The 23,619-nt window shown below is 37.2% G+C and overlaps 1 protein-coding gene across 1 annotated transcript in view; it reads left to right on the top strand.

Annotated features, from left to right (window-relative positions):
* brsk2b (BR serine/threonine kinase 2b) overlaps nucleotides 1-23,619 on the top strand; it is a 177,622-nt gene that overhangs the window by 110,055 nt on the left and 43,948 nt on the right. Inside the window, exons 5-7 of the mRNA XM_053676633.1 lie at nucleotides 11,621-11,706; nucleotides 12,478-12,618; nucleotides 21,591-21,707. Of these exons, the coding sequence (XP_053532608.1) occupies nucleotides 11,621-11,706; nucleotides 12,478-12,618; nucleotides 21,591-21,707 (344 nt within the window). The remainder of the gene's footprint in view (nucleotides 1-11,620; nucleotides 11,707-12,477; nucleotides 12,619-21,590; nucleotides 21,708-23,619) is intronic.

A 23,619-nucleotide genomic window follows, 5' to 3' on the forward strand; every position in this document is an offset into this window, starting at 1 on the left:
TGGCTGGATGGATTGAGACAAAAGAAATCAAGCATAAACAAGTGAGAAAGGAGACAGCTTCCAGTTGTGTTCACTTGAACATTAACAGTGTTATTTGTTTGCACAGTATTTAAACGTGCGAGTGTAAATAAGAGGTTATTTACCTGGCTGATGCCCATTATATAGATTGGCTTTTGGGACGAATTTATAATACAGTGCTAAGTTTACATTTTTACATTCTTTCCTGAATAAACATTCAGGAAGCATTACGGTATGTTTGAGCTCGTTTTGTGATTTCAGGGAATAGCCTTGTCTATACTGCAAATTATTAAATAAGACATGGCCAGTTTAGTAGGTCAAATCTCAAAATCTTATATTTAGACCCATTTGGACACACACATGAAACATTGCAGTTTGCTATGTGTAATAGAGGTGGTATTTAACATTGTACAGTAATGTAGTGTCTGTTTTAGACACAATATCTATCTTCTATAGGAGGGCTCCGTAAACTTTTTACTGTCAGGGACCCCTGTACCTAGGGCTGCACGATTATGGCCAAAATGATAATCCCAATTATTTTGATCAATATTGAGATCTCGATTATTTATCACGATTATTCGTTGATTTTAGTGACAGCATATTTTTTATTGCACTTTCACATTTATTAAGTTTTCTCATGCCACAATATAACACACAAGCAGGCATGAGAAAACTTGAGCTTGTCAATTATGACAGAATTTAGGAACATAGTGTGAGCCATGACACATTAATTTACCTTTTGAGAAACTAAATTTTACATTTTCAGTTAATTTTACAGACTATATGCAAAAAACAACTGTTCACCTGTTCCACCTTGTAAACAAATACAATAAACCTCAATGTTCAGTTTTTGAAGTCTGCACCTCTTAAATATATTTAAAGCTCCACTATTAGACATTTTCCACTGTCATGGTTCTGGGCGGGTGTCAGTTCTCGAACCACTCTGTGTATATTGTGTATATATCTGAATAATCTCATATAGGATGTGATTGGGTGAGTTCATTTACCCGTCAGATGGGAAGTGCTTTAGTTTAATGGTGTTCATTACTGATGCTCCGATCAGGATTTTTTACAGAAGATTCTGATCCAGATACCAATCTTTTTTTGTTTAAACTTTAATCAGGAGGTCTGCCATAAACACTTAAATGTAAGCTCTCTGCTCATGGTCACTGTTAATTGAGTTAAAATAATAGCAATTAGATACTGTTGGTTAATTGATAAATAAACAAGCATAAAATATTTATTTTTAAATATCTTAAAAACAATAGAGAGTCCTAATTAAAAGTAGACTTAAAAGTAAACACAAAAAAAAGGCTATTAGGAAAAAGGCTAATAGCTTTATAAGGAAATAGCTTACTAAGCTTAATGTCAAATTGATATTAAATGCAACCCATAATAATTAAACATTATTTCATTTCTCATTTTATTTATATTTTATGAAGTTATTATAGTATCTATTTTTTATATTAAATGCTTTATTTATAACTAAGCACATGTTCTGTCTTTACATTTTAGTAGTTTTATTTTTGTTTGTTTATCAGTTTTAGAATTGTTTCCCCAGCACAGCGTCCATGTCTGCTGATAATATGGTGTTTTGGGGTGTGGGGGATTATATCAAAACATGGAAACTAGAGTTGACTTTTCTAGTGATATCTGGCAACCATGAGTTTAAATGAAGTGAATTAGAATTAGTGATGGAGAACAGTAGTGTGCTGTATATTTACAGACTGAACACTTGCTACTCTTGATTATGATTGGTGAGGAATTTTTTAATAAAGAAGTTTGAATTAAACCCACCTTGTAGCGTTAGCATTATTATTAATTTACTCCGCGTGAAGCCGCTGTGTCTACACGAGCAGATGCAAGTTCAGGTCATTTTGCGGGATCAATAAAAGATGGCGGTTGTGAGATCGGGAAGTTGAAGCAGATGATGTATAGAGTTGCAGGTCATCGTAATGGCTTCTCTGCAGTATTTCCACACTTGTTCGGTTGACTGAGGAGATGAAAATCAGTGTGAAAGTAACTGTTGCGCGGTGTAGATGCATTTTGGAGTTGTAGTTTTTATCCCGATTGTATTATACAACTCCAAACAGGTCACTCGCACCGGTGCGAATAAATATTTATTCACAGTCGCACAAAATACTTTTCAGTCACAAATGTGAGGGAAATGTTCGCATTGTATAGCCCTGAGTTTATCTGCAAAATTGTTTACCCGTTCGGCGTGATGACGTTTAATGTCCCCGACAACCTCTGTTATGTCGAAGCGAAACTTGCAGCTCAAGGGCTAAAATGCTAACTCCATTTCAGGGTTTTGGCACTACAAAATGACGTCATTCCTGTGGCGCTCTATGGTGATTGGCTGTAAGTATAGGAAGCGCTTGATTTGATCTGCAGCGGAGTTTTCTGTGAGCGGAGGACAAACTTTAAACATTAATATCGCAGTCGATCATGTTTATTTAATCGTGGGCAGTCAAAATCGTAATCGCGATCGATATTCGATTAATTGTGCACCCCTACCTGTACCTGTAAAGAAAAATGACTCCCTCAATATAGATTTATTTTACAAACAAACTATTGAAACTATTCATGTGTATGATCATATATTATTGGCTACTTGTTGTAGCCAAAGATTTAAATTTATGAATGTTTCATACATAGAACCCATCTGTCCCATCCATCCAGTTTTCATATCGCTTATCCTACACAGGGCCGTGGGGGAGCCTGGATGGGGTGTCAACCAATCACAGGACACCAATACACACACATTACCGGCAGTTTTAAAATGCCAATCAGCCTACAACGCATGTCTTGGGACTGGGGGAGGAAACCCAGAGGAAACCCACAGGGAGAACATGCAAGCGCTGCACATGCAGGGCTGAGGTGGGATTTGAAACCCCAACCCTGGAAATGTGAGGCAGACATGCTAACCACTAAGCCACCATGCCCCCCTACATAAAACCTTTTCTTTTCTTCTTTATTTTTTATCTCATTAGATTCCTGTTCATAATATTTATAGGCATAAAAACTTTGATCTTTTTTATTTTTAAATCACGGACCTCGTTATTTTTCAGTGACCCGTGGAGGTCCGCAGAGTCCACTTTGAGAACCACAGTTCTAGTCAGTTCTACCTGTTCACATGAGCCGTGACAAAGTCTTCCTTTTTCAATGAGAGTTGGCGATTAAAACCCACGTTATATCAGTGTACATAGTGACGTTTCATCTGACACACTCTGTAGTGTGCTGGTATGCAGTTGGGATGCAGCCAATAACAGGAGGTGAAGTGAACATTAGAAACATTATTTCTACATTGGCATAGGAACAGGATGTTGGGGTGTTTGAATAAATGAATCCAAACAGGAATGATTCAGAAATCAGAAAGTTCTCTTTGTTTTAAAATGAGGTTAAAAAAGGAGGTAAGCATGAGAGAACGATGCTGTTTTTTTATTTTATTTATTCCTAAGTCTGCTTGAGCTGCCTTTGCCTTAATTTCTGCTGACAGTTCCATGCGTTAATATGGTTGTTGTGGAATAGTATATCGTCATGAATTTGTAGGCTGTTTGGGGCACCATGAATGAATTTTATAAGTACCTAGAAACCTGAACGGTTAGCTATCTTGCTAACATTAGTTTTCATGGTTATATTTTGAAAGGTTTGACTAAAGATAAATAGCCAATTAATATTGTTATGTTTCTGCTATTGAAATCCCACTCATGTCTATAGTACCTGTGACAAATTCTAGCTAGTTTACTAGCAGTTAACTAGCCTGTGGGATATAATCTTTCCTATAAGTGAGAATAGGCGAACAGCAGCAATAAGGAATGTCAGTAAACAAAAACCACTAGCAATTTCACTTAGATGGACAAACATCTCGTCTTCTAACTCCAAGTCTGAGTTTCGCACATACACATTCAAGTTTCAGTATAACGTAGCATAGTAAAACCAGAGGGGTGGGAAGAAGGGGTAAAGGTGGGATAGCAGGGGGTAATTTATTATTAATAATAGCTTAAATTAGCATAATCAGGGGTAAATCCCTCCTGTCTCTTCTCTTTTCTGATCATCCTGTTGTGTTTGCCTTCATTCAGTCCTCTGCTTTCTGTGAAGGTCTTTACAAAACCCATTAAATTAGCCATATTTGCTTACCAAGTGATCAGCACCCTGCAATCACACAGCACTTGAGTATAATGGTGTTAAATCTATTAATCATACATCTTGTTTACATGCATTGTGTTACAACCTACACAAAGAGCCTGGGGATTGGGTTTCTTATTAAGAAGCAAGAACAAAGAGCATTGGTGAAGTGACTACCAAAAACACAGACACACACACACACACACTCAGATTCTCTCAATATGCTGGATTAGCAATTCATTGTTCTTTTTCCGCCGTTCAAGCGGGCAGAGAAATGGAATATCCGAACCGCAGCTCATGCATGTCATCAGTTCAAATCAAATTACTTCCAGTTGCGTTCCAGCCAGTGCCTTCCAGTCATTTGACCTTGTAATTTGATGGTAAACTCTGGCTTTAGGAGTCTGAAACCCAGTTCTCATGGGAAATGAATCACTCGATAATCACTTTTGCAAGGCGCTATTGCACTAGTGATAATGATTGAACATGCTAAGCCAATGAGAAGGGGCACTGAGGTGAACACTTCCACTCTGTTATAATGAGACGAAAGCAGAGAGCGGCCTCGCTCCTCTTCGTATAACAAACACAGGCAAGGCAACTCTAATGTTTAATAGAGATTGTGTGTGTGTGTTTGTGTGTGTGTGTGTGTGGGGGGGGGGGGGGGGGTCTGGTGGCTAGATTGTTGTGAATAAGGGATAGCAGCAGATAATTGTGCATGGCTTTAATGTAAGCTCCCATTTTACATTTCATTACATACATTTATTCATTATACTATACAACGCCACTTATAAGTGCGGCAGAATTCACTCCAAGCACCAAGCAAGTGATACTCCAGAAATTAGGACACTAATCTAATCTAATCTATTACTCTGTAGGCCTAGTTTGAATCAGAGTGATACTTTTGTTTTGTCTTCTTCTTGAGGGCAAATATTCACTGGCAGGACATCCATCCATCCATCCATGCATTGATTTTCCATACCGCTTATCCTACACAGTGTCGCAGGGAGCCCGGAGACTATCTCAGGGAACTCGAGGCACAAGGTGGGGGACACCCTGGACAGGGTGCCAACCCGTCACAGGGCACAATTGCACACACACTCACATACTATGGACACTTTTGGAAATGCCAAACAGCCTACAACGCATGTCTTTGGATTGGGGGAGGAAACCGGAGTACCCGGAGAAAACCCTTGAAGCATGAGGAGAACATGCAAACTCCGTGCACACAGGGCGGAGGCGGGATTCGAACCACCAACTCCGGAGGTGCAAAGCAAACATGCTAACCGCTGAGCACCAAGAACACACAGCCAATACATAATATTAATTATACCACAGTGCTTTTGAAGTCATGAATCTGATTGGTCAGAAGATTTTTTTCTTTATTATACTTTGCTTTGTAACAGTCCAGACAGAGGAGTTTGCCCTTTCAGTTTTACTCAGTCACATGACAAGCTGCATTTATTTATTGATTTAATTTTGTATTATATACTTTAAGAGAACTAAAATCTAGGTCAGTGATGGGACAAATGCTTATAAATGCGATGATACAAGTGATAACAAGAACTGACTTTATTTTATGGACATGCCACAGAATTAAAATGTAACTCTAAACTGAAAAATTATGATGCATCGTTCTTTCGTTAATAATTAAAAAATTATCGCTGGAAAATTGCCGTAATGTACAGTAGGAGGAATAACACAGTCCGGTACACGCTGTTATAGGAAAATAATCAAGCATGCCATGTTTTCCCTTATATAAATAATTAAATAATAAATATATAAATAGTATAGAATAAATGAAAAGCAGTGTAATACAGTGATGAAGAGCATAACGTGTGAACAATTCTGTCAGTTACAGACCAGATGCCACACTGCATTTTAAAACAGGTGTGTAATTTAAAGAGCTTTGAAGTTGCGTTCCACAGTATACTGCTGTAGAGTATGTGTGCTAATGTGTGTATGGTTTGCTCACCCCATCTAATGATACTCTCTTGATGCTTCTTAGCATGCCTCTTTCCCTTTCCTTACATTTAATTTAGTTCCCACAAAGGGTGTTGATCATTAAAAAGCATATTTTCTAACATTTCTTTGTCAGAGCATCGAGAATAATCCATAATGCTACTAGTATCAGACACAGGAACAGAGATGTTCATGACTAGGCATGTGTATGAGTACTTCACAGATTCCAGCCGTCTCGCTCCGTTTTCCTAAGGAAGAAGATGTGAAGCCAGGGAGACAAATACAGGGAGGAATTTGCTATGTCTGGGCGTTGATATAGCAGCAAGTCAAGCAGAGATTATAAAAGGAAGTGTTTCATTATTTATTTCGTTTTTTTTTTTCTCGCTCTGTCACAGACGTCTGGGTGACAGACCTTTGAAGAATTGAGGCTTTGATGGTAATAAAATGACAATTTCCTCTCAGTCTGTCACTCAGTTTGCCGAGGTGGTTGAGATGGCTTTGTGGAGATGATTGTAGGTTTGTGTGTGTGTGTATGTGTGTGTTTGTGTTTGTGTGTCTGGCTTGGTGAGTATGTAGTGGTTTGTGTTGTATTTGTAGGCCGGGTTTTTTAGGTATATAACATGTTAAGGGATGCATAGACTAGTCGACTAATACTAGTCACGGCTGTGGGTCTCGACTGGTCGGGATGAAGCAATGGTAAAGAAAGTAGCGAAATGTAATTTGTTAAAAAAATTACATACTAGATGAAGCTAATTCTCAGGATTTCGTGATTTTGTAACCAGAGAAATTAAGGCAAAATCAAGCAAACTCTGCAATATTCGGAGGAGCTTGCACTTTTTCAAAATTACTGCAGCTTTTCCTCAGAATTGGGACAAGAAGTGTCATGCGATGAGATCACAGCACGCATTTGGCAAAAAAAGAAAAGACAACCTTTTTTTCGATTCACGGGCATTGAACTTGAATACAGCTAAAAGGTCTCATTTACCAACAAACATCACTGTGAAAGACTGTGTAAAACAATTTTGTGCAACTGCAATTTCAGCAATTCAAGTAGTTTTTGAAAAAATGAACAAACAAACAAACAAAAAAAAAACCACAAAAACTCCTCAAATTGCATCACAAATTTGGAAAAAAAAAGCCGCAGCAAAATCAGGCATCCGGACTGAATTCTGCAGTCAACTGCACGTGAAAAGACAGGTTTTTTATTGAATGATGAAAATTGCTTTTATATCAGTTTTGTGATTAAGTGTTGAATTGTCTGTGGAACGGTTTTCTTTTTCCCACTCCTTCTCACTCCCAAAGGATTTCTTACCAATCCACAGTTATTTTGTTGTATTTTAAAGCTAAATATTAAATACACTGTAGCATAATGAATTTCCTTTAGAAATTTGTAACCAATGTGAAAGAGCTCATTCCATGCCGTTGTACATCGTTTTCCAGTTCCACTCCCAGGTTATTTTCACTCTCGAAATGCCATAACATTCTCCAAAGAAGGCCGGTCTCTGAGCTAAAAGAAGGCTCTGATGATGGGCATGAGCTTGCATGCTGTGTGCTCTCAGTTCCAGAATCAACCATTTCAGCCGCCACGTTAGTCTGCATGAGTGCATTTAAGCAATTGCTACACCCTTAAATAATATAATATTATACATAGATTTAGTATTTTCCATATTTATTGCGGTGATGTATTCATTTCTGTTGTTAAGCGTGTATGTAGCCTAAAACAGCATAGAAGCTGGAAATGTATTCCCAACAATTTGCCTAGAACTGTTAATTGAAGAACTGTTTGAAATCTTCTGTGCTGTTGTTTATCAGCACTGATTAAAAAAAAACAAAAAACTGCAACATCACAAATTATTTTTTGCTGTACTATGGGAAATGTTACTAGTTTAATTATCTGCTTTTATGAATTACTGGTTGACTATAAAGAGTTAATAGTCATGCAACCTCTAGTACATGTTTGTGTGTAAGAACTGTATGAGTGGCTGGAGTAAGAATTGCACACTATGTGTGTAGTAAGCTGGCATGTCTGGTAGATGCACATTCTTTGTTCAGACACTGATATGAACCCCAGGAACATGAATCTGCAGTCTTATCAACATGCAACCTGTAGAGAGCACTGATGTGAGAAGGAGCAGCTGGTGTAGGAGAGTCACTTGGCTATAGAGCGTTCCAGCCCAGCACATGCTGATCTTTCTCATCTTCTTAGCTTTTCACATTGAAATGAAACAACTAAAACAATGGACCACAACACAAACAAACAAACAAAAACATTTTGCTCTACTTGAATGCTTATGCTCTGTTTGGGTCCACATTTTGCGTTATGGATAAAACTGGAAGTGTAGCAACTTTCCTCAATTTCCTCAATCTATATGCTATGGTGGGTATTTGAAAATAAAATGGCTTTTAGGTCTATTGCTGCTGAGGTCAAATAAATACAGGGTGTCCCAAAAGTTTCCATTCATAGAGGACTATAGTATGTATGCCAGCACCACGTCGGATGTACCTTCAGTTCATTCCATCTCGAGTGGTCCAATGCAGGTTGCTCGACCGTTTTAAAATTTCCTGATTTTTGTTTAGTGTATTCTATGTATTCGCATTGCAAAACCAGCAGTTATTTATTTATTTATTTATTTATTTATTTATTTATTTATTTAACTTGGTTTAACCATGACGTCCATCTTTGTGTCATGGCACAAAACAAATTCTGGTTATACAGCCGTTAACAGAAGCCTTAATATCTCGGCTCAGGATGGTCCTAGCTCCTTTGATCAAAAGCTCATCTCACATTACAAGGTACAAGGACATATATAAACATTTTGCACATTCCTCCTTAGGCTTAGAACTTAACTGTAATGCTCAAGATTGCTCACCAGTTCCACTTTTAGGGTCAATTTATAATGGGAAATGTTTGGTCTCAGTCTTAATTTTTTTAGGGGGTATCTAGGTATGTATAGTGTGCATGCAGAACATTTCAGGTTTGGGACTTCTTTTTTTATGAGGGTGAGAAAATGCATTTTATATATATATATATATATATATATATATATATATATATATATATATATATATATATATATATATATAAGTCACTCACTTTCAGGTTGAATATCTCTGGTGGGGGACCATTTACGAACCTGAAATTTTCACAGAAATAAGTAGTAGTAGCATAGTAGCATTCTGCTGCAAAAATTGTGGGTTTGAGATTGGAGGTAAACTCTGCAGGACAGTGGACCCTGAGGGCCAGATTTGAAGAACCAGCCAGATCTATTACGTTGGTACAGGTATACAGTTGGTATGCTTGAATAAATTTTATCCAAATATGGAAGTACTGTTTAGTTGGGTGTTGAGCATGTTGAGCAGTGTCATAGACAGAGCTATGGGGTTGTTTCTCCTGTGATAAAAGCAGTAATTGACTACAACTCAGAAGTATGAAAAATTTGTGAAGACACTAAAAAGTTTTAATTTCCCGTATGTATGGAGACTTTTGGATCAATGTGCAGATTATGAACTGTATAAATGATGGTGAGCTTTCATTCTTCACTTAGCTTTGGGAGTTCTTTCAACATCCATGTGATTTTTACAAGCAGTAAAGATTTCATAGTAAAGATTTTCAACAGTAAAGTTCAATAACCGCTGATCAACGCTGGGCGCATGCTTTAATGTTGCTTCTGCTGTATGACTCAGAGTTGTATGAGCAGGTGCTCAGTAATAAGAGTGATACAGCAGCAGATCCCATATGGTCATTTTTTTCTTAGCACTGGATTATCCAGATTAGCTGAATATTCCCACTGATAATTAATCGCAAATATATCTGGTAATCAGAACAGTGGGATATGGATTTTACAAGATTACTTTGAGCTTGTTGTGTTACATACAGATGAAACTGACGTGTATTAGTTCCAGTGGTGAGTATTAGACTTTGCTGATGGGCTTGTGGGATTTTTCACAAATAAATTGCTGCTTTTAGATTGTTTTTTGGTAGGTTATACTAAAGCCTCAAAAGTTTATAATTGATGTTTTCCATAATATTACATTTATTTGACGGTGGACACGATTTTATATTACAATGTAGCTCCAGCACTCTGCACCTTCACAGGTTTCCAAAAATGTGTAGTAAATTTAAAATACATTTAAGAAACTACGGGATGTCCCAAAAGACTCCATACATAGTGGACTAGTGCATCACGTCTGTTTTTATGTTTTGTGAGAGTTGTTCATGAGTCTCTTGTTTGTCCTGAGCAGTTAAACTGCCCACTGTTCTTCAGAAAAATCCTCCAGGTCCAGCACATTCTCTGCTTTTCCAGCATCTTCTGCATATTTATCCTGTTTCCAGCAGTGACTATATGATGTTGAGATCCATCTTTTCACACTGAGGACAATCAAGGGACTCGTACACAACTATTACAAAATGTGCAAACACTCACTCATGCTCAAGAAGGCAACACGATGGTAACAGGATGGTTGGTGTAAATTTTTATGTGATGCTGGAAAACCAAATAATGTGCAGGACCTGGAGGATTTTTCTGAAGAACAGTAGACAGTTCAACTGCTCAGGACAAACAAGGGACTCATGAACAACCATCACAAAACATAAACACAGTCGTTGATCATCCAGCTAACACACACGGGATTAAGAATGAAGTGTATGTAAACTTTTGAACCGGTTCATTTGTGTACATTCAGTTATTGTTGTGTCTTGCGGACTATATGTAAACATCTGTTATGTGAAATAGCTTCTTCAGGGCAGTACAACAAAATGCAAAAAAACAAAATAAAATGCAATTTTTATGATCCCTCTTATTACTTTTTAATTATTAGCATTTCAATAATCATAATCATATCAAGGATACATTGGATTTGGGAAGTGGTCACTAAAATTCCAAGGAAAATAATCTATACAGATAAAGAGATAATAGTAAAATATCAATCCTGAGCTTGGGTTACTGCTTGTGTTAGAGTTTTGCATTCTCTTCCTGTGTCTGTGTGAGTGTCTCGCAAGTTCCCCATTTTTCCTCTTACCATGCCGGTAGGTGGACAGGCTACGTGCCTCTAGGTTTGAATGGAAATGTGAAAATGATTCAGACCAGCTCTGAAACATTGTTTCTGTAAACCCTGACATGCTCTATTCAGACACCCAATGAGTGTATGATGGTGTGTGTGTCATGGCACCAACTCTGGATGTAGAATTCACTCCCAGTATTTCACACTGCTGTTGTGCTCTTTTTTATTTATCCCTTGCCAAGCACTGATTAATGTTCACCCTCTTAATGAAAGTGCTGGAGCACTAATTAGACATGACTGGACAGGATAATATCAGTGAACTGCATCTCTGCCTTTGCTTTTTACAAAACACAGTGGAATCCGGACGGTATTACAGTCATTAGTGCTTTATTATGGGTCCTCTCTGCGTACTTCTGTTATTTTGTTATAATAGACACAGGATGTAAATATTTACATATTTATGCACTCCTGTCTGTACTGGTTCATTAAATTTTTTCTCTCTCTGTTTTTTCTGCAGGTTGAGAGGGAAATAGCGATCCTGAAGCTCATAGAACATCCTCACGTATTGAAGTTGCATGATGTGTATGAAAATAAGAAATATTTGTAAGTACACGCATCTCTTGGGTGTTTATTTGTGTGTATGTGTGTGTGTAAGAATTCATGATGCATGTCGTAGTGGAGGGCGCGCTCTGTCTTTCTCTTGGGTTTGCGCTCCACTGGCTAGGCCTAATGCAGTTTTCAATAATTGATAAAAGCGTCACTGTGGAAACTGCCAAGAAATTTGTTTTCTTAATATTCTGATGACACAGACGGATGGCCCGAGCGGCCGTAAAATGTTTGCCTAAGAATGTTTGCACGCTCACAAATCAAGTATGAATTCATCCCTAATTTAAATTGCCCTGACAGGTTATCGCATGAGAAAATCCTTTAATCGACTAATAAATCAGGGGATCTGTGTGTCTGTTTCTGTGTGCGTCATTGTGTGGCTGTGCGACCGCGTGTATGCTGCTGCACACACTTCTGTTTGAATATGCACGTGAGGAAAAAGTCTGTTTGCCATTGACACAAAAAAAAAATATATAAAAAACACACACACACACGCACATTTAAGCATTACTAAAGTTACCAGTTCTGTGCCAATTAACACTGCCTGCCTTGAAGCATAACATTTTAGACTTGATTAAGTTGGCCTGAAGAAAGATGGCTTTGAGTTATGATAGCCCGTAAGTACAAAACACATTAAACAAGCCGAAAAACTCAGCATAAGAAAACGCAACATTGAAACCAAACCCACAGAACAAAATTAGAAAACTGATCACCTCAAAACGGAAATTGTCAGTCCTTATAGGACATGCTTTCCTCTGTTCCTGCCAGATATTTGGTTCTAGAGCACGTGTCCGGTGGAGAGCTTTTCGACTACCTGGTAAAGAAGGGCAGATTAACACCCAAAGAGGCCAGGAAGTTTTTCAGACAGATCATCTCAGCACTGGACTTCTGTCACAGTCACTCCATATGGTAAGTGCATTTAAATCCCTTACACAACCCCCTTACTGCTTTCTTTAAACTGATGATTTTTTTAAAAGATGATTTTTTTTTCTAAATAAAAGGAGTGTAACACAATGCCACTATATCTATATCTGTATCTATTTAGTGTTCCAAACCTCTCTATGTGTATCTGTATTTGGATCTAAACCCAAACTGGGTGTGGCATAAACCCGAAGGGTGCATTCTACATCTCACAGTTCCTCAATCTCAGCTAGTAATATTAGTGCTGGACTGTTTTTTTTTTGTTGTTGTTGTTTTTGTTTGTTTTTTTATTTTAATGTATTTTTGTACCTGCCACAGTGTTTTCTATCAAATTTAGTTGGTTGTCTTTCACAAAATATAAGCAAACTAAAGTATTTGCCTAATTTAGACCACCATGACCCTGACCAGGCCTTTACTAAGGATGAATGATTGAAATCTGTACATTCATGGTAATAAATATTGTATTGTTTGCGATCAATCACCAATGCTCACAGGTAGAGTGCCCTCCACTAATATTGGCACCCTTGGTAAATATGAGCAAAGAAGGCTGTGAAAATTTGTCTTTATTGAAGTTGTTTGTATCCATGAGAGCAGAGTATTTTTGTGAATTTTTTAACAAAATTTTAAAAGGTTCAGCAATAAAGGCAATTTTTCACAGCCTTCTTTGCTCATATTTGCAAATAGTGCCAATATTAGTGGAGGGCACTGTAAGTAAAAACCTTCAGTTCCCACGCCGTAGGCACACCTCTAGACTCAATCTGATGACCGATGAACCTTTCCGAAGTACAAAAACCCAATACAATACAATAGTGCACTTTTTATTCATTCTTGTTCGGTTACATGCATATTTTATCATTTCCAATGATATATTGTTGGTGTGTTGACAGTAAATGAGTATTTTGAGCCACCTTACATAATCAGGAGTAATTGAAACTGATAAGACAGATATTGATCAGATATTCTGTCAAGTACACTGAAAAAAAATTACATCTTAACAAGTGGAAATACCTTGAATATAGTCACATTTATCTAGTATTTATTATAAAATCACAATAAACCAAATGTAAGCGTATTAAAGCTATTTCAAGCTATTTGTATTCATTTCAAGCTTCAAATAGTCAAATAGTCAGATAATGTTGCTCATTTTAAGCATTTCTTTGTAGAAAGAAGCAAAATTATCTGCCATTAAAATAAAACTACAAGCTTGAAATGAGTAATAATGTCCAGAAATAGGATTAATAATCTTATATTTGTTTGATTGTAATCTTATAATAAGAAATACCTAGATAATTTGAATATATTCAAGATATTTTCACTTGCTAATCTGACTTTTTTTTTGCAGTGTACTAAAGCAAGATACAATTGTGGAAATCAAAGTTACAAAAGAATTGAATGAGTTATTCAATAAATAATCAAGTAAAAACTATGTTGATATTCCACTCTTCCTTGCCTTAATGAAATAAAGTTTTAAAGTGTAAAACCCTCATTTAAAATAAAGGTCTACACTATAAATCGAGCACAAATAAATCTATTTTTGAGAATATTACATATTTATTTAATTATTTATTTTCATCATATCACTATAACAGAAAGAGTTTAATGTCTAATTTCACAATCCTGAGAAAAGCTCATATTAATGTTTACCTTCGTATTAATATTTCCTTTCCCTGATTCCATGCATCATATGGCTGGTGTTGACACGTTTATTACTTATGGCAACATCATTTATGTACGATGACGGCCACCTGAAGTGGAGCATTACTTAGTCATTATGAAGCATTGTTGCAAATACCAATTATCACCCCGGTGAGGCATCATGATGTTGCCTCACTGGCAGGTCGGAGACAGATCGGCCCCCTTCGGTATGACACATGAAAGTAGTTTTCATCACCGACTGTGTCCTCAAGCTCATCTTCTATCCTCAGCTCAGAGATAAAGAGGGAAAAGTGCGTGGAAATTCACTCCATCTGCTCTCGCTCTGCAGAGCTTAGAGCCCAGAGGGCTTCAATTAGCTGTACAACAGGAGGAAATAATCAGAGAGAAATTGAGCCCTCCAACACAGAACTACAAATGTTTTATCACGTTATCTATTAAGATGTCATTGCACAATTCGCAGCTTTAGCCTTCACATTCAATAGCACATTCATAAACCTACAGTGAGGGCCTTATTTAAAATTTCAAACTTTCAAAGTTAGTAGTTAAACTAAATAATGTTTAGCTAAACATAAAGTTTAGTTAAACGCTATATGTAAAATTGTTCTATTTGATTTGAGTTTTAATCATTAGAAAAACTTTAAAAGCTATTTTTAATGCCGGTAATGTTTTTAATAGAATGCCCTACGTACTGAGTTCGTATTTGTGACTGTACCCTTTTCATGCATTACTATGCTAATGCATTGAAAGCATAGCCATTAGCACAATATTTGCATCTGTTTTCCATTCGCCCGAGCCTAATGAAGACCTCAGTCTACAAGCTCCTCTTTTTTTTCTGATGGATGGGTTGGAGGCCTCTCTGGATAGGTGATGGAAATGATTGAATAAATAGCACTGCGGGGATGCTTTGTCTCTCTGGTCTCGGCTCTCCCAAATTCTTTTCTTCCCTCCCAAGCCTGAAAGCTCTTGCTAATGTGCTGTGTTGTTAGCTGTCCAGTATTGTTGCAGCCAAGTGCTAAATTATGACTTTTTTTTATACCCAGTTTGAGCACCAGCAGTATGGACAAGGCAGCTTAGTCAACCTTAGTTCCTTTATATTCTTGGCTCCATGTGAGGAGAGACAGTGAGAGTGAGAGAGAGAGAGACAGAGAAAACTTACAGTCCTAATCTATCTGACTCTGCCAGGGGAAATGCGGTGACTTTTTGTCAATCACCAGTTAGGAACTGTAACAAAACTGGATTCATAAAGTTACAAATTTCTAGGGAAGCAAGGACCCTTCAGCATGATCAAAATATCTCAACTAGAACTAATGTTGCATTTTTAAATCCTGTTACCCACAAAAGTGAAAAACAAGGGAATTGCATTTACATTCGGATTCCTTTAAAAGTAAGTTTTACAGGAACAGGAAATTAAATATCACTTTGTTTATCAGCATTAGTGTCTGTCATCACTTGAGGTAAAAAAACACTCATGGCATTTAAACGCCAGGCTCATAATAGTCTCTTCACTTGACTGAACTTTGTTCATGTTACATCAGTGGGGAAATAATCACTGGTTAATTCAGTCTCTTCTACTCTCGACTAAATTTCCTGTTTATTGTTCATTTTTGTTTTTTGTTTTTATTATCATGTCCTTTAACCATTTTGTCCACTGTCATTTGTACAGAGTGTGTAAGCACACCTCTCAGTTTTGATGATGATGTGTCAACGCAGGAGCATCACAGAAAGTTTGACACCCGGCATCTGATTACAAACTGTACTGCCGAGGCTTGTGTTCATTAGCTATCAAACTGAAAGGGATAGTTCACCCAAAAACGAATCGATCTTTTACGCACATTCACAAGAGAACCACGACGCATGCGTGTTGCATAGAAGCAAGAGGGGATAAAAAAAATGTCCACGAGTCGCATACAGTAGAATAATCTTTGTAACAAAGATATCCGCAGATTTCTACATAGAGGAGGACTTGCATCGTGTTGGAGATGTATGTGGAAGTGAAGATATTTTGTGAATAAAGACTTTATTTATATTTTTGTACATGCAAAGCATTTGTATCGTGTCATAAAACTGAGATTAAACCACGGAGTCACGTAGATTAGTTTTATGATGACTTTATGCACTTTTTAAAGCTTAAAAGTTTTGTTGACATGGGCTGTAAACCGAGGGACAGAAATCTCCCGGGTTTCATTAAAATTTGTGTTCCGAAGATGAACAAATGTCGTATGGGTTTAGAACGACATGAGGGTGAGTAACTGAGTGAATTTTCATTTTTGGGTGAACTATCTCTTTAATCAAATCATGACATTGGATGTATGAGGAAAAAACACACTTAAGGTTAGAAAATAACCTAAATAAAAACTGTTTCATGGGTGAATGTACCCACATTTTGGGTAAATATTTTTATGCTTTCTCACATGTCAGTATGTATGTTAACAGAGTATGCTATTGGAAGAAAAACAAAACTAAATTTTTGTCAAAAACCTGATTTTTCATCTTTTTTGACTGTTTCATCTTTTTCAACTGTCCAGAGTTGAGCCACAGAGACATTCCAGGAGTTTGCCCACACCACTACATCCATATATGGAAGCTGTAGGCTTTCAATATCACACATCTTATGTTCATTGAATCAGTGTCATATGTACTGCATAGCTTTGCCATTTCAAGTGCATAAGTACAGTTAAACCTGAAAACACACGCATGTAGTCCATTGAGAATTGTCAAATAAATGAAATAATATGCAAGCCAAGTAAGTATGTACTCCTAAACATATAAAACACACATACATATACATTTCATATCATAAGAAAAATATATATTTAATTTTAAAAATTATTTTAATGTTTCAAATATTTTCCCAAGCAACTACCAAAATGACCTAGAAATATGTCAGTAATAAAAATGCCAGGATCGATGATCACCTGCTAGTTAACTGTAATACAGGTAGACATGGCTGGGATTTGCATGGTCTAGATTTGCATTGCAATATCCATAGCTACTTATTTAGTAGTAGCCATATCATCTATCAAAATGTACTATAACAATCATGACTTTGTTTAGCTACAGATGTTTCTTGGTAAGGGTTTAAATGTTTTCTGTGCTTGTTCAATGAAAATTCTTATTATTGCACATGCAGTACTTGTTGCATGCAAACAGTCCTTAAGACACTAACAGTTTACAGGCGGTAGGCAATTAAGGTCACAGTTACAATAACTCAGGACATTAACGAGACCTTTCTACTAACTCTGAAAAACACCAGAAGAAAGATGCCTAGGGTTCCTGCTCACCTGCATGAACATGCCCTAGACCTGCTGCAGGGAGGCATGAGGACTGCAGATGTGGCCAGAGCAATAAACTGCAATGTCTGTAATGTAAGATGCTTAAGACAGTGCTACAGGGAGACAGGAAGGACAGATGATCGTCCTGGCAGTGGAAAATTACATGTAACCATGTGTCCCCTCAGACGTGATGGAGAACTTGCAAATGCATTGGTGGAAGTGTGGAGTAACATCTCACAGCAAGAACTTACAAAACTGGTGCAGTCCATGAGGATGAGATACACTTTAGTACTTAAAGCAGCTGGAGGACTCCAGATACTGACTGTTACTTTTGATATCGACCCCCTCTTTGTTCAGGGCCTCATCATTCTATTTCTGTTCATCAAAGTGTGTGAAACCTGTTCAATTTATGTCTCAGTTGCTGAATGTTTTTATGTTAATATGAGTATTTACATTTACATTCATGTTAAGAACTCTGCTAGAAATAAAAACAGATGAATGTGTTTCTTTCTTTGCTGAGTGTATATATGTATGTGTGTATATATATATATATATATATATATATATATATATATATATATATATATATATACATACATATATATATATATATATATATATATGTATACACTCAGCAAAAAAAAACACATTCATCTGTTTTTATTTAAATATATATATATATATATATATATATATATATATATATATATATATATATATATATATATAAAGAATTCCATCCGAAGTGCATTAAATGTATAAAAAAAAACCCACTTCTTTCATTTGCTCCTTTTGATCCATTTGATTGCCGGCTTGAAATTGCTCTTTTTGGCAGACAGAGTTTATGACAGGGGCCCCAGGGTGTAACAGCAGCCTTACTGACAGAAAGCATGTCCCCTCCTCAAGGATGTCTTTATTGGTTCTGAGTGTTAGTGTTGGTCAGGGGGGATAATGACCATCCATCTTCCTCAGTTCTTTCCTCAAAGGGTAGCGATAGAGAACTAGGGGGAGGGCATTTTAATGTGAGGGGATGGGCAGGTCAAGTAGACGCCCTAGAAACCCATAAAGGTGGAAGTGTCACCAATGGGAAATCACACCAAAAAAAACCCAAACACTAAGGCAACCTTTAAAGTAAACCCTCAACCCCTTATAGTATGTTTCCTAGAAATTTGGTTATAGAAGATACCACTCTAGTGTGCCTCAGTCTGAAAGATCGATTTTTCCATTCTGATTTTCCCAAACAACTTCTTATTGATTGCTTCTTCTCCTCTAACTAATCAGATGAGTCTGTTTAACACATGCTGCTATTGAGCGAGAACCTCAGTGACTTTCCTAAGAGCTGATTAGGTACATGTATGAACAGAGGAACTCTGGATCATTTTGAGAAAAGCAATACATTGCCGATCTGGTTGAACTCTTCCACCTTCCTGACAGCAGTTCTGTCTTCTGTAATGTCTTCTGATCCATTGGTCTGTGTTGCTTTCCAGTCAGTTCCAATCATTCCTACTCCACTATTTGTTGTTTTTCATGGATGAAATTGTGAGACTTGTAGACCATTTCCTACCTGCCAGCCTCACAGCAGGCTATGCAGGGAGACAGGCTTTGTGTTCCTCTATGGCCGAACCTAATAGTCAAGCGAAAGTGGAATGGCCAGCATCCAGCTGAGCTAAATCCTCAGCTGTCTCAGAGAGAATGCAAAACATTGTCTGATCATGCTTCTATCACTTGATCAGGTAATTTGGAACCCAGCAGATGAAGTCAAACCAATGGATTTTGCAGTGAGACTTTTAAGCAGCTCAAAGCAACAGAGAGTCAGTGCCATCCTGAGGTCATGATTAAAGTTTAGCGGAAAACTATGAGTAATGATCGTTTATAGATTTGGTCTGTTGGACACACTGGTTCTCCTCAATTGGTGATTATTGTTGGTGTGTTTTATTGATAGATTTATTTACAAGGCTTCAAAGATGTGGTACTGACCAATGAAGATCTATAAGTTTATCTTCAGTTCAAAAATACTATGCTGAAACATGGAATAATAGGCAATTATCAGTATCCTGGCCCATTATCACATGTGGTGGAATAAGGCTGTATGTGTGTAGGACTCTGTCACAAGTGTTTTTGACTGTGGTCAATTGCATAATGTTAATGGTGGCTAAACTGTTAGGAAAATTGATACAAGGAACTGATTTCATGCTGCTTCTTCAAGGTCTCAGCCATTAAAATCTTCTTCTCACAAGAATATGAATAATAAGCTGGAAATCAGCCTTTACTGCTCACAAAAAGCTCCAAGTCCTGGACCTTCTTGTTAAATATGCTTTATCCTTCCATTTCATTTGACAAACTGTCACACTGTATAATTGCTGCCGTTTTGAAAACTGAATAGAGGACAGATTGCAACACGTTATTTTTGTCTGCTCTTCATTAAGAAGATTTGTTTTTATTTATACTGATAATCGAATCCGCAATACACTTCAGTACACCGTCAACAAGTAGCAGTGCAGCAGACCATCCTTAGCATGCTACATTGTAGCTGTTTGTTTGCTAGCCATGTTATGGGACACCTGAGATTTTTATCTCAGGAGCAAGTATTGCGAACATTAGCAAAAGTTAAGTAGTTAGCTGATATTGAGTTACCCTCCCTGGGATCAGCCTGAGATCCTTCAATCACCTGGACATGAATTGCCGCTAGACTTCTGTGCTCTAAAAAAAACAAAAAAAACAAAACGCAGTTATGTATTCGATTTTTCTGTATGAGATTTTATTGGCTTTGTCAAAGTATTATTTATTCTTTTCTGAAGTAAGTTGAGTAAAAGCCATCGTTCACCTCTAGTTACACAGCGTTCATGTCTGGAGCAAAGGGACTTTTCTTATTCTTCTATTAGCTAGTTGTGCTGTCAGAGTCACCTAGCTCTCTGTAGCTATAGCTGCATGTTTGAATCTTGTGTTCTACTCAAATATGAACTTCCCAATCTCCATGAATATTTCTTTAACTCAGTTATTGAATCTGTCAACTTGAATCAGCACGTAAAGGCTGCCTGAGTGCAATAGAGAGTTTGCTATGTCTGCTGTATTAGCCATATGTTTGTGGTATCAGTGCTTGTATATGGTATACATAAAGTGCTGTGAAATCTGATTTCTTCTTCTGTTTTTTTTTTTTGTGTGTGTGTGTGTATCTCATACTAAATTGTTTCAGAAATTAAAAAATAAAATCTAAGATAAAACCAAGGCAACCTGATTAAACAAAAAAGTTTAAATGTTTATTTTACTTCACATTATGCACCTTAAATGGGTTTTTTATGATGAATGAATGAGCCTGGTGAATGAATAGAGAACCTTTTATTGAATGAAGTAATATCACACAACATACTGTTGTCACTGACTGGCTTAGTGTTCAGCATGTCTGCCTTTTCCTCTGGGGTTGGGGGTTCGAATCCTACCTCTGGCCATGCTTCAGGGTTTCCTCCTGCAGTCCAAAGACATGCGTTGTAGGCTGATTGGCATTTCCATATTTTGTGAATGGGTGTGTGATTATACCCTAAGATGGTTTAGCACCCTGTCCAGGGTGTCTCCCACCTTGTATCTCGAGTTCCCTGGGATACTCTCCAGGCTCCCACACAACCCTGTGTAGGATAAGCGGCATGGAAAATGGATGGAAGATAGATTGGTGTGTATATGAGTTAGTTTTCCAGACCCTATGAGAAGCTTTATGCCTCGTGGCAGCCTGGAGACTATCCTCACTATTAAGGTCGGATGTCAACAAATAACATAAAAAAAGAAAATACAATACAAAAAAACCCTGCAATTATAAAGATTAGGCATCCTGTACATTCATAGTAATCTGGTAACTAATCTGATATTAAGAAAAGTACAATAAACAGGAAACAAAATGACACCGCTTAAATGTAATCTATAATTAAATCTACATTTAATCACAGTCTGTATTCTATCTAATCATTTAACTGAAATCGCAAGTCATCCAACATCTCCATGTGTTCTGGTTTCTCATGTAAAACATTCGCCTCTTTTGTTCAGCCACAGAGACCTGAAGCCAGAGAACCTGCTGTTGGATGAGAAGAACAACATCAGAATAGCAGACTTTGGAATGGCTTCTCTGCAGGTTGGAGACAGTCTCTTGGAAACTAGCTGTGGGTGAGTCATACTTCAATAGCAGCTTTCACGGAGTTCTGTCTCCATGGCAAAATACATTTAATGCTTGCTGTTGGTATATCACAGAGATGATAAAAAATATACTGACCCAGAATCATAGTCATTTAAAACTTAAGTGTACTGTAGATTTGTAGAAAACACTGTATTTGAGATACTGATCCCATCCATTTTTTTTCATGTATTTTTTAATTCTCTGTGACCGTTACACAAACATTAAATTGTCTGTAATCTGAGTGATTAAAATAGATGCACACATATGGGGTTAGAATTGTTTCATATTTCCAAATCAATAGATTACGACCTACAAATAAATGTAGTGTGATCCACAAAAGGTTAAACAAATTCACAAATAAATAGATTGATGCTATACTCTATTGGCATTTAGTGTATCTAGTTGGACATAATTTAATCACTCACATGGAAAGCTGGAAACGAGAGACACACACCCTTAAAATGGATACGTTTGTGAGAACACTGTTGAAAGTTAGCAATTAAATTTGGATGCTAGCTAATAACTGAATCATACAAGCTCCAAAAAAAGTTGTAACCAGCAAATCATTGAGTCCCAACTCTCTGATATGTCCAGTCAGTGGACCACTTTGCAGATTACTAGCTTCAAAACTGTTCTTATCTGCGTTCATCAGGAAGCGTTGCCTGATAGCCTGACCTGAGGTGCAATCTGACAGCAGAGATAAGATTAGTAAAGGACAGCAAAAACACAAGGGCTGTTTTTCTTGAAGGTCCATAAAGTCTAGACATGTAACTATCACTCACCATATGACCTGCCTGCATTGCCCTCTCTGCTGTTTTATTATTATTTTTAAATTGCTCATTATTTCATCACTGGCACTATTATCTCAATAAAACACTTGGCATTATAGCTGAGCAAGACATTTAAAAGGGGGAGAGATAATAGGTTGGTATTATGCTTGCTCTAGAGTCATCCCTCAGTGACCAAACCTTACATCTGATTCCACATGTCTTTTCTTCATATTAGCGAACACTAGCACTAGGAAAGCATTGCGCTGGCACTAGCATGCTGAGATTATTGATTGTCTTCTCATGGCTGCCTGGCCCATCTCTAAGCGCAGATATGACAGTTTTTAATTAAACGCATTCATCTTTAGCCTCCTCGTGTGCTCTCTGCTTGACACAAATGTATTCTGTTTACCACAGCTAATGGACTTGGGTGAATATAAAACGGTGTGCATTTCACGCATGTATGCAGTGAAACGCAGTGCTAGTTTTACATAGTGTATTTTATGTCCCCGTTATTTGTAACGAAGGCTAATTTCTCATTTGGTGGATCGACCCCATTTTTAATTCACTAAGCCTAAGTGATTAGTGCTGATATTAGCAGGACTGTCCAGAGTTAGCATGGTTCAAGTTATATTGCTATTATATTGTGTTTATCACATTTGTGTTGTGTTTTAGCAAATCTGGTGGTTTAATCAGCTAATGAAATCACTAACAATGTAAACAAAAGCTTTTGTTCTGTTGGGTATAAGTGGGAAACTGCATAGAATCTAACATATCTATTTTAGCGCAAGGCTGACTGGTTCAAAATGGGACCTGCCCTAATGCGACCAAAAAAATGGTTCAAATGTATTTTTTTATAAACAAACGTATGTTGCCCAGATGCTATTCAGATAATTATGGCTTAAAAGTAGCATGGTGAAAGAAAGGTATTTTAAAAAATGACTAAAACAAAAGGATAATATTGGTTGCTGTCATATTCCCACCTGTGCACACACCTGCTATCAGGAGCATATGGAGTCTTATGTACAGAATGTCTATCAATTTTACAATTATATCAACGATTAAAGCTCTGGGTTACTGATCAGAAGGTTCAAGCTCCAGCACTGCCAAGCTGCCACTGTTGTGCCCTTTACAT

Source organism: Ictalurus punctatus, chromosome 27 (genome assembly GCF_001660625.3).
Source record: "Ictalurus punctatus breed USDA103 chromosome 27, Coco_2.0, whole genome shotgun sequence".
In the NCBI taxonomy this organism is placed as follows: domain Eukaryota; kingdom Metazoa; phylum Chordata; class Actinopteri; order Siluriformes; family Ictaluridae; genus Ictalurus; species Ictalurus punctatus.